Source organism: Lipophrys pholis (genome assembly GCF_963383615.2).
Source record: "Lipophrys pholis genome assembly, chromosome: 8".
NCBI classification, from domain to species: Eukaryota; Metazoa; Chordata; class Actinopteri; order Blenniiformes; family Blenniidae; genus Lipophrys; species Lipophrys pholis.
Genome location: NC_137630.1, coordinates 284,740 through 301,395, shown reverse-complemented (window position 1 = coordinate 301,395; position 16,656 = coordinate 284,740). Strand labels below are relative to the sequence as shown.

Sequence of the window (16,656 nt, the reverse complement as noted above, 5' to 3'; positions counted from 1 at the left end):
GCAGGTTCTCCAAGCAAACGAAAAAAGTGTCTCCGACCTGGAATGTTCTGGCGATTTTGTCTCCAATCATGTCGTCCTCCTTAAGCGTTAGTCTTTTGTTTCCTTTAAAAAGGACAGAACTGGTTGAGTCCATTGTGCACGAGGAATTGTTACCGGACCGACACCAAGTTGAAATTAAACTAGACGAGCACCACGACCTCCCTGACCCTTCCTGACCCTTCCTGACCAGTGGACCAATCCGCGCCAATCTCTCTCCCTCTTCTATTCCTCTCTCTCCCTGTCCTATCCCATGTACTTCTCCCCCCAACCGGTCAAGGCGGATGGCCGTCCTTCCAGAGTCTAGGCTCCGCCCTTCCAGAGTCTAGGCTCCGCCCCCTTTCTTCCTGAAGAGGGAGTTCTTATGAACTGTTCTTCCTGCGAGGGAGTTTTTCCTGGTTTCCACTGTTGCTTGTTCCATCTGCTGCTCTGGAAGGTTTAGTTGGGTTCTGTTGTTCTCTATCATTGTAAGAGGCTCTGAGATGTTTGTTGATGTGATTTAGCGCTTTACAAATAAAACTGAATTGAATTGAATTGAATTATTTATTTATTTCCGGGTCACAGACTGAAAAGCTAAACATTGAACATTGAAAATGGAAAAACAGAAATTTAAGGCCTTTCCCCGAAAACTACAATTTGAGTCAGAAAATGCAATAGTTTTTTTTAAAAAAGGGTCATTAAATAAGTGTCCGATTTTTGTTTCAGAAATGGAAATAGAAAAAATGGCCCTAAATTTGTTCTTTGATTTGCGTTTCAGCATTGGAAATAGAATGAACGGAAGGTACACGGACCGTCTTTAATGTCTCTCTTTATAGCTTCCACAGTTGTCATATTGTTTAGAATTCTAAATTCAATCTCCATAGAGCTTTTTTGTTTATGTTGTCCAGGTTTATGGTTAAATAGATTATATTATCGTCCGATATGTCTGCAGTCCCACTGGTACATTCTTTAACCCTGTGTCTGTCCATAATGTCCATCTGAAAGTAATGTATTCTGGACTGTACCTTGTGAGTTACTGAGTAATGTGGAAAGTCCCTCTGTAGTGGGTGGAGGTCCCTCCACCCACCAAACAGGCTGGATTTGTTCATTAATGTGTGTCTTCTAATTCTTGTTGTGTCCATATTATAGTTTAAAATAATGTCCCAGTCCCCTGCACAGATTAGGATTCCCTCACTCAGTGATTGAAGTTGATCCAAACAGATAGTAGAAATGTTTGCTCACCCTCTGGTGCAGCGTATACATTCATTAGAGAGACTAAAACACTCTTTATCCTTCCTTTGACACTCACACATCTGTCCTCTGTCAATTCCCTCTTTGAATGTTATTACAATAACATGTTATTACACCTCTGTTTCTACTCTTCTTACATGAGCTGTAAAAAGAGTCCTAGAGCCCAGCTTTTAAAACTTTCCATGTTCTTTTGTTGATAAATGTGTTTCTTGCAGGAAGACGACACTCGGTTTAGTCTTTCTCAGGTTTGCTCTAACTTTGCTTGGCTTTATGGGGACACCAAGGCCATTCACATTTAGAGACATTCTATTATGTGTCACACTCATTTAACAAAGAACAGATCAATCGCCCCGTAAGCAAAGAAAAAACTGTGACAGTATCAGTGGAACATCTGACTTGAACAAAACAAAAACAGATTTCTCTTCTCCTCCATCACTGGTGGGTGGAGGGCAAAACCTCTCGTAAAGACAGGCCATATGAGTGGGCATAGTAGTGAAACTCCTACCAACCGATGTGTCCAACGGTCTCAGTCCTGTTAAACTACTACCAACCTATGTGTCCAACGACCTCAGTCCTGTTAAACTACTACCAACCTATGTGTCCAACGGTCTACTGGTCCTCTAACACTAGTCCCTGTTCCACCAGGGAATGGACCATCTTCTCCTGGTACATACTGATCCTCTAACACTAGTCCCTGTTTCACCAGGGAATGGACCATCTTCTCACAGAGAAAAGCCACCACGGCCTCGTTCATTCTAGAACCATATAAAATGTTAATATGGTGGGTAAAGGAAGAAATAGATGTTATGAGTTATCAACGCTCTAGCCTGCTTACCAGTATAATGAGCTTGTCTCACTTCTGCTCAGAACTGTTAATAACGCGACCATATATGGGAGGATGCAACTACATACACAGCAGTTTGTAACATATGTCAAGGTGACATCCTGTTTGTGAGAAGATAGTACGATTATGATGTCTAAAACTTCTCGGGAGAGAACACGAGATGTAGCCAGTTTCGATAAAGACAACATGTGATCTCCACACCATATGTGCAGGGAGGGGTGAAAGAAATGCTTATAAACCAACGTTTTCATTTACTCTGGGCTCTGGAACAAAGAAGCCTGGTCCTCCAAGACAGACTGGTGCTTGAGCCCCAGATCTGGTTTTATTCCATGTATTCTGCTTAAGGTAAATATCTGTGAAACTGTGTGATTAATTCCACTCTTGTTTCCTCATCGATAAAAGAACACATTAATGACTGTTTTTCCTTCAATTGGTGACCCCGACGTGATTGGTGTCGGAGACAACGTGCGGACCCTCAGGCCAGACTGTTTTCACGGCGCGCCTCAAAATAACTGGTAAGATTCAAAATTTTAAATTGTGATCCAGTCTGGTCTGTCATCCCATGATTTAAAGAATAATGGTAATGATAAAATTCCTGTGACAGAATACAAGTGTAACCCTCTCACCATAGGCTCGTACTGAGAGGAAATCCTTACAATTAAACTGATAAAGTGATTGCCCCTTTCAATAAACACTTCTAACTCAATGGTGAAAGGGACATCTCAATGTAATGTAAGGTGTCCAGGGTAATGTAGCAGGAAATACAAATAATATCACAACCACAAGAAAGAAAATCAAACTCTGTATTGAACACAAAAAACAACAATGATTTGAATGAGAATAAACACTTTGAATGAACCAATAATAAATGAGTTAAAATAAAATAGACCCGGGATTTATCAGATACTAGTCTGTCAACCAAAGTGCACTCTCGAGAGGTTTAATGTTTGTTGGCGCGCTTTTTGTTGGAGCTCATGGAGAGAAAAGATGACCTGAGCACAGTTTCAGAACTGGGCAAGTCCTACCGCAAATGTAGACTCCCTGTCAGCAGGCTGGCCTCCCTCATGGCAGGACGACCCCAGCTGACAGACAACTCTGACACACCTGCAGGCAGACGTTCCTGGACACAGGCAGCCTCCCTGTTGCCTTGCAGTTGTTCCTAGCTCTGGTGCCGACTGGAGATCCCCACGTGCGTCCTGTCCCTGTGGCTCCGGTGAGCTAAGCTAACGTGGCTAGCTTGCAACTCAGAAACAAAGACGTCCACAATTGGCTCCGTGAACAATGTATGGTCAGTGTGATAGTGCGGGTGGATAGAAAACCTCTTTCACAGGAAAAAAGAATTAAGAAGGCCACAAACTCTGAAAAGACCTTAAACTATCTTTCTCTCCTTGTCCTGTGTCTTCTCCGGCTCGTATCCCTTTTCTTTTTTTCGGCCGCGCTCACCGTATCCCTCCGCACTCCCCTTAAAACAACAAAGTAGTCCCTTCCTGTTTTGTCATCAGGAACAGATAAACAATAAATAATCTTTACCTGGTAAAAATAACATATACAAACTAATAGTAACAAATAAACTGATTTTAACAGGTTATTACACTCTCCCCTCACTAATTGAAAAGGCATGTCCTCATGACTTTGTACCTTGTTCAACAAACACTTCAAAACAATCAAGCAACAAGAGGCGTGCCAATCCACTGAAAGAAACAAGAAACATGTTATAACTACAGGAGTAGCAGTAATACTGGGATTGCCAAGCGTGTCATAGGTTAACCTGAGAGGGGTTCGTCTGAGTCTATGCGCACGTCTGGTGTCAGTACAAAGGTCAGCATCAAACTCAGTGTCTGTCCCAAGTTCTGTCTCATTGTCATGAGTCTGTGGAGGCTCAAGCTCTTCAATAGTCCCGGCAGTCTCCGAGTCTCTCTCATCCTCACGTGTCCCTGCCAAAGTGATAGCATCCATTGTCTGTGGCTGTTCACTCTCATCCCTCCACAGGACATCAAGGTCAAGACTAAAAGGTTCAGGAGTTTCTTTGTCCCCTCTATCCTCTAGATCTGCATCCTCAAACCCTACACCATGTTCCTCATTCTCTGAGTCAGAACTTTGTTTATCATCGACAACAGGTCTTCCTTTTCCACTTTCCTGCATGTTGTTGAGCGATGTTAATGGTGTCTGTTCGTTGTCTGATGGGTCAGCATTCTGGCAATGTCTCTTTCTCCTCCTGCGCTGAGTTTTGATAGGAGGCACAGTTTCAGGGTTAGCAACTGGGTGAGTCACAGTTTGTCCCAGGGGCAGCAGGTGATTTAGATGGAGGATTTTGGTGGGTCCCTCTCCATTTGCTGGTCTTAACCAAAACACGGGCAAGTTTGACATTTGACTCTCCACAATGTACCGGTTAGAAGCCCAACAATCAGCCAACTTGTGCTTCCCTGGCAACCCCAAATTCGGGATCAGAACTCTATCCCCAGGCAGCAACTGTGTGAAACGGATCTTTTGATCATATCTCCGCTTGTTGTCTTTGTTCTGCTTGGCAGCGGCTGCTTCAGCAATGTTATACGCATCTTGTAAGTCCTCCTTCATATCAGCAATGTACTTGAGGTAGTTTTTCTGTCGGGTTCCATCACTTGATGTTCCAAAACAAAGGTCCACAGGCATTCTGGCCTCACGTCCAAACATGAGATAATAGGGCGAGAACCCGGTGGCTTCATTCGGAGTACAGTTATAAGCGTGAACCAAGTGCGCAACATGCTGACTCCACCTTTTCTTTCCGTTTGGCTCTAGGGTCCCCAGCATATCTAACAAAGTCCTACTGAATCTCTCGGGCTGAGGATCTCCTTGGGGATGGGAGGGAGTAGTTCTGGATTTGTCAATGCCAAGAATACTTAACATCTCCCAAATAAGACAACTCTCGAAATCACGTCCTTGATCACTATGCATTCTTTTCGGCAACCCATAGTGAACAATGTACTTCTCCACCAAAACTTTAGCCACCATGGCTGCTTTCTGGTCTTTTGTGGGGAAGGCTTGAGCGTACCTTGTATAGTGATCGGTTACAACCAGGACGTTTTCGGTATTACTGGAGTCTGGTTCGATGGATAAAAAATCCATGCATACGAGATCTAATGGGCCATCACTTTGCATATGAAACAATGGAGCAACTCTCTGGGGTAGAGTTTTTCTCCGAATACAATGCGCACATGTCTTGCAATAGTCCTCTACTGCCGTTTTCATCCTCGGCCAGTAGAAGCGGTCTTTGATTAGGCCGTAGGTCTTATCAATGCCTAAATGACCAGAATCATCATGTAATGACTTCATCACCACCTCCCTGTACTTTTCAGGCAAAACTAACTGGGATCTATGGGATTTGCCAGGGGGACTTGTGACTCTGTACAGGACACCCTGCTGTATCTTGAATCTATCCCATTCTCTCAAGAGCAATGGACAGGTCCCATGTTTAGTCCTATCAACTCGTGATATATCTCCATGTTGAAAAGCTGTCCACACTTCTCCAATGGCAGGATCATCTTGTTGAGCTTCAGACAGCTCTTTTTGACTCAAAACCGGCATTCCTTTAGTGCTCAGGGTGGACTAATTACAGAAAGCCTGTGGGAGGGCCTGCACTGAGGGCACTAAGTGATCAACTGCTCTCATTAGACAATGACCCATCGACTCAGTTAATGCACAACTCTGACACATGGCTCTCACGCTCTCAGCGGAGATGTTTTGCACCTCTGTTCTAAAACATCTGTAGAGTGTGACCGACAAGACAGCGCATCTGCATCAATGTTCAGGGACCCAGACCTGTACTTTAAACTGAAGTCATAGGTAGACAAGGCTGCTAGCCAGCGGTGACCCGTGGCATCCAATTTAGCAGATGTCAAAACATAAGTCAATGGGTTATTGTCTGTTCGGACTTCAAACTTAACCCCGTAAAGGTAGTCGTGCAACTTGTCCATCACGGCCCACTTTAATGCCAGGAACTCAAGTTTATGAGCGGGGTAATGTTGTTCAGAGGGAGTTAAGCTCCGGCTTACAAAAGCAACTGGTCTTAGCCCCACACCCTGATCTTGGTACAGCACCCCACCCAAACCTTCTCGGCTAGCATCTACGTGCAGAACATAGGGTAAATGTGGGTCTGCAAAAGCCAATACAGGAGCTTGAGTAAGTCTCTGCTTAAACATTTCAAAGGCTGCCTCACATTTATCATCCCATCTACTCCCAAAAGGTTCAACTGGGTTAAGGCAATGCCTGTTCTTGTTCACCTTCGACTTCTTGACAGTGGGCGGATACCCGGATAACAACTGGTTCAAAGGATGAGCGACTTTTGAGTAATCCTTCACAAACCGTCGGTAGTATCCACAGAACCCGATAAATGACCGCAGCGCAGTCACTGTCGTTGGTCTGGGCCATGTAGTTACCGCTTCTGTCTTTTTTGGATCTGTTGACACACCATTTTGGGATATGACATGTCCCACATATGTCACTGAAGGTTGGCAGAACTGACATTTGTCCAGTGACAACTTAAGGCCCTCGTCTTGGAGTCGGTCAAGCACCTTTAACAACCTCTCCTCGTGCTCTTCGAGTGTGGCACCAAACAAAATAAGGTCATCGAGGTAGACCAAAACGTCAAGCAAGTTCATGTCTCCGACAGTTTTCTCCATAATGTGCTGAAAAGCCGCAGGAGCCCCTGACACTCCTTGCGGCATCCTTTCAAATTGGTAGAAGCCAACCGGACAAATGAAAGCTGTTTTCTCCTTGTCAGCTTCACTCATTGTAGTGAGGACTTCATGAAGTTCTTTCAAAATAAAATGACAAGGCTTAGGGATAACATCCATCAAACCCTACCGTCCGTTAGCCCCATAACAGAGGAACTGGTTAAACCTAACAGTCATCTGGAATGCTTTCAGCAAATACAACTAGTCAAACTAAACTCCCTTATTTCTTCTGCTAAACCAACTACTAGCCTGTTGGACCCAATTCCTACTAGAATTCTGAAAGAGGCACTGCCACTAATTAATAATTCTATACTCGCAATTATTAACCAGTCCCTAACAATAGGCTATGTGCCACAATCCTTTAAACTAGCAGTTATTAAACCTCTCATTAAGAAGTCAAACTTAGACACAAGCCTTCTCTCAAACTACAGGCTGATCTCCAACCTTCCTTTCCTGTCAAAGGTTCTGGAGCAAGTAGTGGCTAAACAACTCCAGGATTATCTGCAGGAGAATAATCTGTTAGAGGACCTTCAGTCCGGCTTCAGAATGAACCACAGTACAGAGACTGCACTGCTAAAAGTTACTAATGACCTTCTAATGGCCTCAGATAGAGCTCTTCTATCTGTTTTAGTTCTTCTGGACCTTAGTACTGCATTTGATACTGTCCATCATAATATACTCTTAAGGAGATTAGAAGATGCCGTCGGCATTAAAAACTTAGCCTTAAACTGGTTTAAATCATATTTATCTGACCGGTTTCAATTTGTTCATGTAAATAACAAATCTTCAATGCATGAACGGGTCCTGTGTGGAGTACCACAAGGCTCCGTCCTCGGACCCATATTGTTTAATCTCTATATGTTACCACTCGGAAATATTATTAGGAAACACAACATTAACTTTCATTGTTATGCAGATGATACTCAGCTCTATTTATCAGTTAAAGCCAATCAGGCCGACCAACTTGTTAAACTAGAGTCCTGCCTCAGGGACGTTAAGTCCTGGATGTCTATCAACTTCTTAATGCTCAACACATCCAAGACTGAGGTTCTAATCCTAGGTCCTAAAAAGCTCAGGGATTACTTTTCAGATAGTCTGATTACCTTAGATAATATTACCTTAACCTCTAACAGTGATATTAGGAACCTGGGTGTTATTGTTGATCAGGATCTGTCCTTTATTTCCCATGTTAAACATGTCTCCAGGACAGCCTTCTTCCATCTAAGGAATATTGCAAAAATTAGAAACTTCTTGTCCTTCAAAGATGCAGAAAAAATTATTCCTGCCTTTGTGACTTCAAGATTAGATTATTGTAACTCCCTAATGTCAGGATGTCCAAACTCCTCTGTTAGGACCTTACAGCTAGTGCAGAACGCTGCTGCACGTTTACTAACCAGAACTGGAAGAAGAGAGCACATCTCCCCAGTCTTAGCATCCTTACACTGGCTTCACATCAAATCTAGAATAGAATTCAACATCCTTCTGATCACATCTAAAACTCTTCATCACCAGGCTCCGTCCTATATGGAGAAACTTCTAGAAGTGTCTCACCCTCCACGAGCCCTTGGCTCTGAGGATGCAGGACTGTTGGTAATCCCTAAAGTCCATAAAAGTAAAACAGGAGGCAGGAGTTTCAGCCATATGGCTCCTTTACTCTGGAATCAACTCCCAGCCTCGGTCCGAAGGGCCCACACCATTAGTTTATTTAAGAGGAGACTAAAAAGCTTCCTCTTTGATAGAGCTTCTCATTAGGAATAAAATAGGAGCACTATGTTGAGCTGCTCTAGGCCTAGACTGCTGAGGGGATTTTTTCTCTCCCGTTAAAGGGAGGAACTCTACATTTGGAGGTTCTGTTTCTTGTCTTTCTTTCTTTCTCTCTGTGTAACAACATTACTGTAGCCACCAGATACTGCCGCCGTCTTTTTTCTCCCTGACAGGAGGAGAGCAGGATCCAGGGGATCAGACCCAAGACTCACAGAGTGGAGTTACGATGGTCCTACTACCCGACCCCACCACAGCACCAGGACCCCACCGCAACGGCACGGCCCTTAAACTCCAGACTGAGATTGGCTCATCATCAGACCAACGCTCATCATAGACTTTTCTTAGTATTTGTACTGATCTGGCCTGTCTGCCACTCTCTCTCTCCCTCTTCTTTTCCTCTCTCTCCCTGTCCTATCCCATGTACTTCTCCCCCCAACCGGTCAAGGCGGATGGCCGTCCTTCCAGAGTCTAGGGTCCGCCCCACGGTTTCTTCCTGAAGAGGGAGTTCTTATGAACTACTCTCCATGCGAGGGAGTTTTTCCTGGCCACTGTTGCTTGTTACACCTGCTTGCTTTGGAAGGGTTTAGTTGGGTCCTGTTGTACTCTATCATTGTAAGAGCGCTTTGAGATGTTTGTTGATGTGATTTAGCGCTTTACAAATAAAATTGAATTGAATTGAATTGAATTACATTGGTGTAGCTCGCCCCTCTCTCACCACGCAGTGTGTATTACATTAGTGTAGCTCGCCCCTCTCTCACCGTGCAGTGTGTATTGCATGCAGTAAAGTGTTCATGCTCAGGCTGTGGCTCATTCATTCAGTTCTGGTGATTTTGATGCCGAGTGGGGCTTGAAGCCCCGCCCACTAACAACAGAGCTGATTGGCTGATTGAGGCGGAGCTTCACAGGACAGGAGAGAGTCATCACAAATACCAGCTTGTTAGCAGCTAAAGCTAACAAACAGTTTAGAATTAAAATTGATTCGGTCTATTATTTACGAGTACGAGTTTGAGACTCTTACTTTAGCAGAGAAAATTAAAGTAAGTAGTTGTAAACTGTGTGACACGGTGAGGAACACTTTTTAAGAATCTCATTAATTTGGAGTTTTACCGGTGGTTGAGCGGCTGAGCGACTGTCTTTGAAATATTATGACCTGATTTGAATCCCATCATTGATCATTTTTTTTTAATAAAAATTTTTTTTTGATCTGCTATCTCCAAGGCTCAACATTTTTACAGGTTCTGCAACTATATGGTGATTATACTGTTGTGGCTAAATGGTTGTACACACACTTTACTTTGGAATTCAGTGGTGTCACTAGACCTGAAATAGAATCTTGCCTCACCAAGTATTTACATCAAGAACTGGTTATCTTTAAATGCAACAGCCTATTGACGAGCGGTGGCGCCGCCATCTTGGTCCGGTCGCCCGCTCCGCTCAAGAGACGCATGTGAGACTCACTTCCTGTCTGTAGATGGCAGCAGTACAGCTGCGGAAGGTGACACGAAGAAGAGTTCTTTTTCCGGTTCTGTTGGCGGCTGAAACGCGGCAAATACGAGGAGCGTTATCGTTATCAGGGAAATTGACTGTGTCGGAGTTCTACCGGACCTTTTGGATTTGAACGGTGTTTACTGGTATTTATTCGTGTTAGCGGTGTTTACCGGGACCGTGTGGCTGTGAGCAGCCATGGAGGAGCTGTTCAGCAGGGTTCTGGATGTGATTGTGCGGTGCAGAGACTGTGACGACAGGTACCAATTAAATACTTCAAAGTTCCACTTTCTTCATATAACCACAAATCAGGCGACATCCAAACATTTCAATGGAAGTATGTCTCTCTTTCCCAGTTTTTAACCAAGTCCAGTTGCTGTTTTCCACAGGAAAGCGAGTGTCCGTGTGTCTATCCAGCTGCAGCCGACAAGTTCGAACCCAAACCCGCAGCGACGAGTGAGTGGTCCAAATAACGTGTTTTACTTTAATTACAGGTCCAAATAACGTGTTTTACTGTAATTACAGGTCCAAATAACGTGTTTTACTCGAATTACTAGTCCAAATAAAGTGTTTTACTGTAATTACAGGTCCAAATAACGTGTTTTACTCGAATTACTAGTCCAAATAAAGTGTTTTACTGTAATTACAGGTCCAAATAAAGTGTTTAACTCGAATTACTAGTCCAAATAACGTGTTTTACTGTAATTACAGGTCCAAATAACGTGTTTAACTCTAATTACTAGTCCAAATAACGTGTTTAACTCTAATTACTAGTCCAAATAATGTGCTTAACTCCAATTACTAGTCCAAATAACGTGTGTAACTCTAATTGCAGGTCCAAATAACGTGTTTAACTCGAATTACTAGTCCAAATAACGTGTTTTACTGTAATTAAAGGTCCAAATAACGTGTTTTACTCGAATTACAGGTCCAAATAACGTGTTTAACTCTAAGTACTAGTCCAAATAACGTGTTTTACTGTAATTACAGGTCCAAATAACTTGTTTTATGATAATTACTAGTCCAAATAACGTGTTTAACTAATTACTAGTCCAAATAATGTGTTTAACTCCAATTACAGGTCCAAATAACGTGTTTAACTCAAATTACTAGTCCAAATAACGTGTTTTACTCTAATTACTAGTCCAAATAACCTGTTTAACTCTAATTACTGGTCTAAATAACGTGTTTAACTCTAATTACTAGTCCAAATAACGTGTTTTACTGTAACAGGTCCAAATAACGTGTTTTACTCTAATTACAATTACTAGTCCAAATAAAGTGTTTAACTCTAATTACTAGTCCAAATAACGTGTTTAACTCTAATCACAGGTCCAAATAACGTGTTTAACTCTAATTACGAGTCCAAATAACTTGTTTCACTACAATTACAGGTCCAAATAACTTGTTTAACTCTAATTACTAGTCCAAATAACGTGTTTTACTCTAATTACAGGTCCAAATAACGTGTTTTACTCGAATTACTAGTCCAAATAACGTGTTTAACTAGAATTACTAGTCCAAATAACGTGTTTAACTGTAATTACTAGTCCAAATAACATGTTTAACTCTAATTTCAGGTCCAAATAACGTGTTTTACTGTAATTACAGGTCCAAATAACGTGTTTAACTCTAATTACTAGTCCAAATAAAGTGTTTAACTCGAATTACAGGTCCAATTAACATGTTTAACTCTAATTTAAGGTCCAAATAACGTGTTTTACTCTAATTTCAGGTCCAAATAACGTGTTTAACTCGAATTACTATTCCAAATAACGTGTTTTACTCTAATTACTAGTCCAAATAATGTGTTTAACTCTAATTACTGGTCTAAATAACGTGTTTTACTCGAATTACTAGTCCAAATAAAGTGTTTTACTGTAATTACAGGTCCAAATAACGTGTTTAACTCGAATTACTAGTCCAAATAACGTGTTTTACTGTAATTACAGGTCCAAATAACGTGTTTTACTCTAATTACAGGTCCAAATAACGTGTTTAACTCTAATTACTAGTCCAAATAACGTGTTTAACTCTAATTACTAGTCCAAAAAATGTGCTTAACTCCAATTACTAGTCCAAATAACGTGTGTAACTCTAATTGCAGGTCCAAATAACGTGTTTAACTCGAATTACTAGTCCAAATAACGTGTTTTACTGTAATTACTAGTCCAAATAACGTGTTTAACTCGAATTACTAGTCCAAATAACGTGTTTTACTGTAATTAAAGGTCCAAATAACGTGTTTTACTCGAATTACAGGTCCAAATAACGTGTTTAACTCTAAGTACTAGTCCAAATAACGTGTTTTACTGTAATTACAGGTCCAAATAACTTGTTTTATGATAATTACTAGTCCAAATAACGTGTTTAACTAATTACTAGTCCAAATAACGTGTTTTACTGTAATTACAGGTCCAAATAACGTGTTTTACTCTAATTACAATTACTAGTCCAAATAACGTGTTTAACTCAAATTACAGGTCCAAATAATGTGTTTAACTCTAATTACTAGTCCAAATAACGTGTTTTACTCTAATTACAGGTCCAAATAACGTGTTTTACGTCTAAAGGGCCAAATAACGTGTTTTACTCTAATTTCAGGTCCAAATAACGTGTTTAACTCGAATTACTATTCCAAATAACGTGTTTTACTCTAATTACTAGTCCAAATAATGTGTTTAACTCTAATTACTGGTCTAAATAACGTGTTTAACTCTAATTACTAGTCCAAATAACGTGTTTTACTGTAATTACAGGTCCAAATAACGTGTTTTACTCTAATTACAATTACTAGTCCAAATAACGTGTTTAACTCGAATTACAGGTCCAAATAACGTGTTTAACTCTAATTACTAGTCCAAATAACGTGTTTTACTCTAATTACAGGTCCAAATAATGTGTTTTACTATAATTACTAGTCCAAGTAACGTGTTTAACTGTAATTAGTAGTCCAAGTAACGTGTTTTACTATAATTACAGGTCCAAATAACGTGTTTAACTCTAATTACTAGTCCAACTAACATGTTTTACTATAATTACTGGTCCAAATAACGTGTTTAACTGTAATTAGTAGTCCAAATAACGTGTTTAACTCGAATTACTAGTCCAAATAACGTGTTTAACTCTAATTGCAGGTCCAAATAACGTGTTTTACTCTAATTACAGGTCCAAATAACGTGTTTTACTCGAATTACTAGTCCAAATAACGTGTTTTACTATAATTACTAGTCCAAATAACGTGTTTAACTAGAATTACTAGTCCAAGTAACGTGTTTAACTGTAATTAGTAGTCCAAGTAACGTGTTTTACTATAATTACAGGTCCAAATAACGTGTTTAACTAGAATTACTAGACCAAGTAACGTGTTTAACTCGTTTTTTACCTGCAGCATGACAGCTGATGAGCCAATCAGAGGAAAAATTTGGATCGTACTTCCCTACCATGAAGTACTGTATGCTTTGAAATTGACTTTAGATTCTGTTCTGAGTCTTCAAAAGGTCTTAAATCTAACTTGTCGAACATGTAGGAACCTTATACATAGTTTTTATCAAGACAAACTGGAGCTTATTTTGCTTCATTAAGTGTCATCACTGAAGATATTTTGACACTTTAAGCTCTATATAAAGCTTAGTAGGTAGAGCATGAGACTCTCAGTCTCAAGGTAGAGGGTTCATGTCCCACGCCGGGCGCCACCTTCCTGTGGGCTCTCCACCTGCAGGAAGGTTCTTAATGGGTGCAATGTGATCTGGGTGACGGTGCTCAGACTGACACCCCCACCACCCGGAAACGGATAAAAGGGAGAGGATGGATGGATGGATGGATGGAAAGTTTATTAGTTCACATGCGTGTTCTATGTGTGACAGGATCTGGTGTTGAAGCTGACAGATGATAAAGACCCGTACTTCCTGTTCAGCCTGTCTGTGTCAGAGGAAGACTTCCAGAGGTGAGTGCTGCTGAAGGTTTGAGGTGTTTGCAGCGCGTCTCCATTCACCTCTCTCGCGTGTGTGCGTGTGCGTGTGTGCGTGTGTGCGTGTGTGTGTGTGTGTGTGTGTAGTCTGAAGGTGCAGCAGGGGTTGCTGGTGGACTTCTCTGCGTTTCCTCAGAAGTTCATCGACCTGCTGGAGCTCTGCTCATCTGAACAGTGTTCGGACCCCCCACGGTTCCTCCTGCACCTGACCTGTCAGTCGCTGGAGGGCCCCGCCCACTTTAGCGTTGTGGAGACCAATGCCTTCAAGCACCTGAACCACCTGTCGCTGCGACTGGCTCCGGGCTCGGACCGAGACGTCCGGGACCACCTGGCAGCCTGCTTGTCCTCTGTCAAGGTGTTATCACTCAGTTTATACTGTTCTGTCAGGATTTCTTGATGTTTTTCTTGAGTCTTTGACTTTGCACCTGCACCATTCCCTGAGTGTGAACTATGTTTGACCAGCTGTCCACGTTTCAGGCGGAAAAGCAGGCGCTTGATGTGAAGCTGAAGAAGACCGAGGAGGATCTGAGTCGACAGCTCAGCTATGCTCAGCAGGTTCCCTCAGACACACAAACATTCTACAAATGTCCGCTTCAGTTCAAAAGTACAAGAAATGATGGATCAGACAACATTGCAAATATTAAAAACATGTACTGTAAAATCTGAACGATTGAACGCACCTGAATATAAGCCGCACCCACCATGTTTAAAAAGAAACGAAAAGAGAGGTCGGAGTTACGTGATGCACCTGAACTCGTTTGTAAAATGGGCTTTATGCCCATGTATCAGCGGCATAAAGTTTGTTAACCTGCGTCATAGTTTAAGCTGCAGGGTTTAGCCTGTGGGAAAAGTAGCGGCTTATAGCCTGGAAATTATTATCAGGAATATTGAAGATTCAACATATTTGTCGTATATACAGATGTTGGGATTTATGGTTGGTCATTAGCATTAAATTACTGTAAGTAATAGATTACTGAAAGTAATAAATCACTGGAAGTAATTTATGAAAGATTTAAATTATTAATGGAAGTAAACGGTCATTTACTTAACAACTCTTAAAGTAATTGAGTAATTACTTAAAAAAAATTTTTTAAATAAATTATCAAAAATAAATTAATAAAGTTTTTGATGAATTTGCATAAATTTGTTATTTATGTATTAATAATGAATTGGGGCACCACCAGATAAACTGGAAATAGCTAATACCAAAATATCAGTCTCGTTTGTAAAAGTTTATTTAGGTTAGTTAATATTTCTGCATAAAATATAACAATCTTAAATAAAAGGGAAGGTGTGAGATCCCGGCACAGACTGTTACAAACCAGTGAATTGTCAACAATAAATACACAATAATCACCAAGAAGCGTTCAATTCAGCTAACAGGCGTTTAGTAACAAAATGTATTAATTCATAAATAATTCGGAAATCATCTCATAAATCAACACATTCAAATAGCAAACGACATCTAACACGGACATCTAATCTATTAAACAGCAACACTTATGTACAAAGAGTGTGTGGTCTGGAGTGATAGAGTGTGAGTGGGTGTGGTGACCGTGACGAGCCTCGGTCCCTCACATTCAGGCTGGATCATTTTTCCTTTACCAAAGACGTCACTGTGAGCGGCGCTCACTCTGCTGTTAGTGAGCGGCTCTCACAGTTTAATGTTGTTTCAGAGAGTTGGCAGATTTGTGATCCTTCCAGTGAAAACCCAGTAAGTCTCACTGTAAACGGGCCTTAACGTGTCGGGGGGAAAACAGCCAATCTGGCAACATCAGCCACCAGAGTGGCTCCACCGCCTACGTCATCAACGTGTGAAGCATCACGACAAAATCAAGTAGAAGACAGCAGCTCTACCTCAGACTCTGTCTCCACCATTAATACTTCATCTTGGTATGGTTACAGTACTTTCTGGACGATAAGCCGCTACTTTTTTTTTTTACATGCTTTGAGGACGACTCGGCTTTTTAAGGGTTAACGAGCTTCATGCTGCTGATACTGGGTGATGCGTTCAGGTGCATCACGTAACTCCAAACCTCGCGGCAACACATTGAAAAACTAGTTTATTTTTGGAACTATGAATGTAGAAGTATGAACTGAACTAGTTCATATTAAAATTTGTGAACTGAACTTTGAATTGCTTCATGTAGAAACGGAACTTTTCCAACACTGCCTGTCAATCACTCTAGTGTGGGGAGAGGGGGGGGGGGGCACCTGGCACACCTGAGAGCAGCATGAGACCCCATGAGGAGGAGAGGGAGACATGAGGTGGTTGTGATTCTTTATTTAGGAGATTTAAAATCTTTTTTCCTGATACAATTCCAATTTTAAATATTAAGAAATAGAAGTTCATTTATCTTTAAAAGGGTATACTTGCATTATTATACCATTATTAATACATTAGTGGGAAAATGGTAGCAAAACGGCAATATTATCGTTTATCGCAAAAATTTATGGGACAATTTATCGTCCAGCAAAATTTGTTATTGTGACAGGCGTAATTACAAGAAACTACATTCATAATGGAGGTTACCGGAGAGCAGGAAGGCTTTCCTCGGTCTCCACCATGTGTTGGAGAACAATAGAACATAGAAGCTAGTCTGTAGCGTCTACTTCCT

At 41.3% G+C, this 16,656-nt stretch overlaps 1 protein-coding gene across 1 annotated transcript in view; it reads left to right on the top strand.

The window, feature by feature from the left end:
- Window positions 1-10,088: 10,088 nt before the first annotated feature.
- Window positions 10,089-16,656, top strand: part of sass6 (SAS-6 centriolar assembly protein) — a 55,653-nt gene continuing 49,085 nt past the window's right edge. Inside the window, exons 1-5 of the mRNA XM_080470159.1 lie at window positions 10,089-10,328; window positions 10,458-10,524; window positions 13,935-14,014; window positions 14,126-14,393; window positions 14,516-14,593. Coding sequence (XP_080326285.1) covers window positions 10,267-10,328; window positions 10,458-10,524; window positions 13,935-14,014; window positions 14,126-14,393; window positions 14,516-14,593 — 555 coding nt within the window. The 5' untranslated portion in view covers window positions 10,089-10,266. The remainder of the gene's footprint in view (window positions 10,329-10,457; window positions 10,525-13,934; window positions 14,015-14,125; window positions 14,394-14,515; window positions 14,594-16,656) is intronic.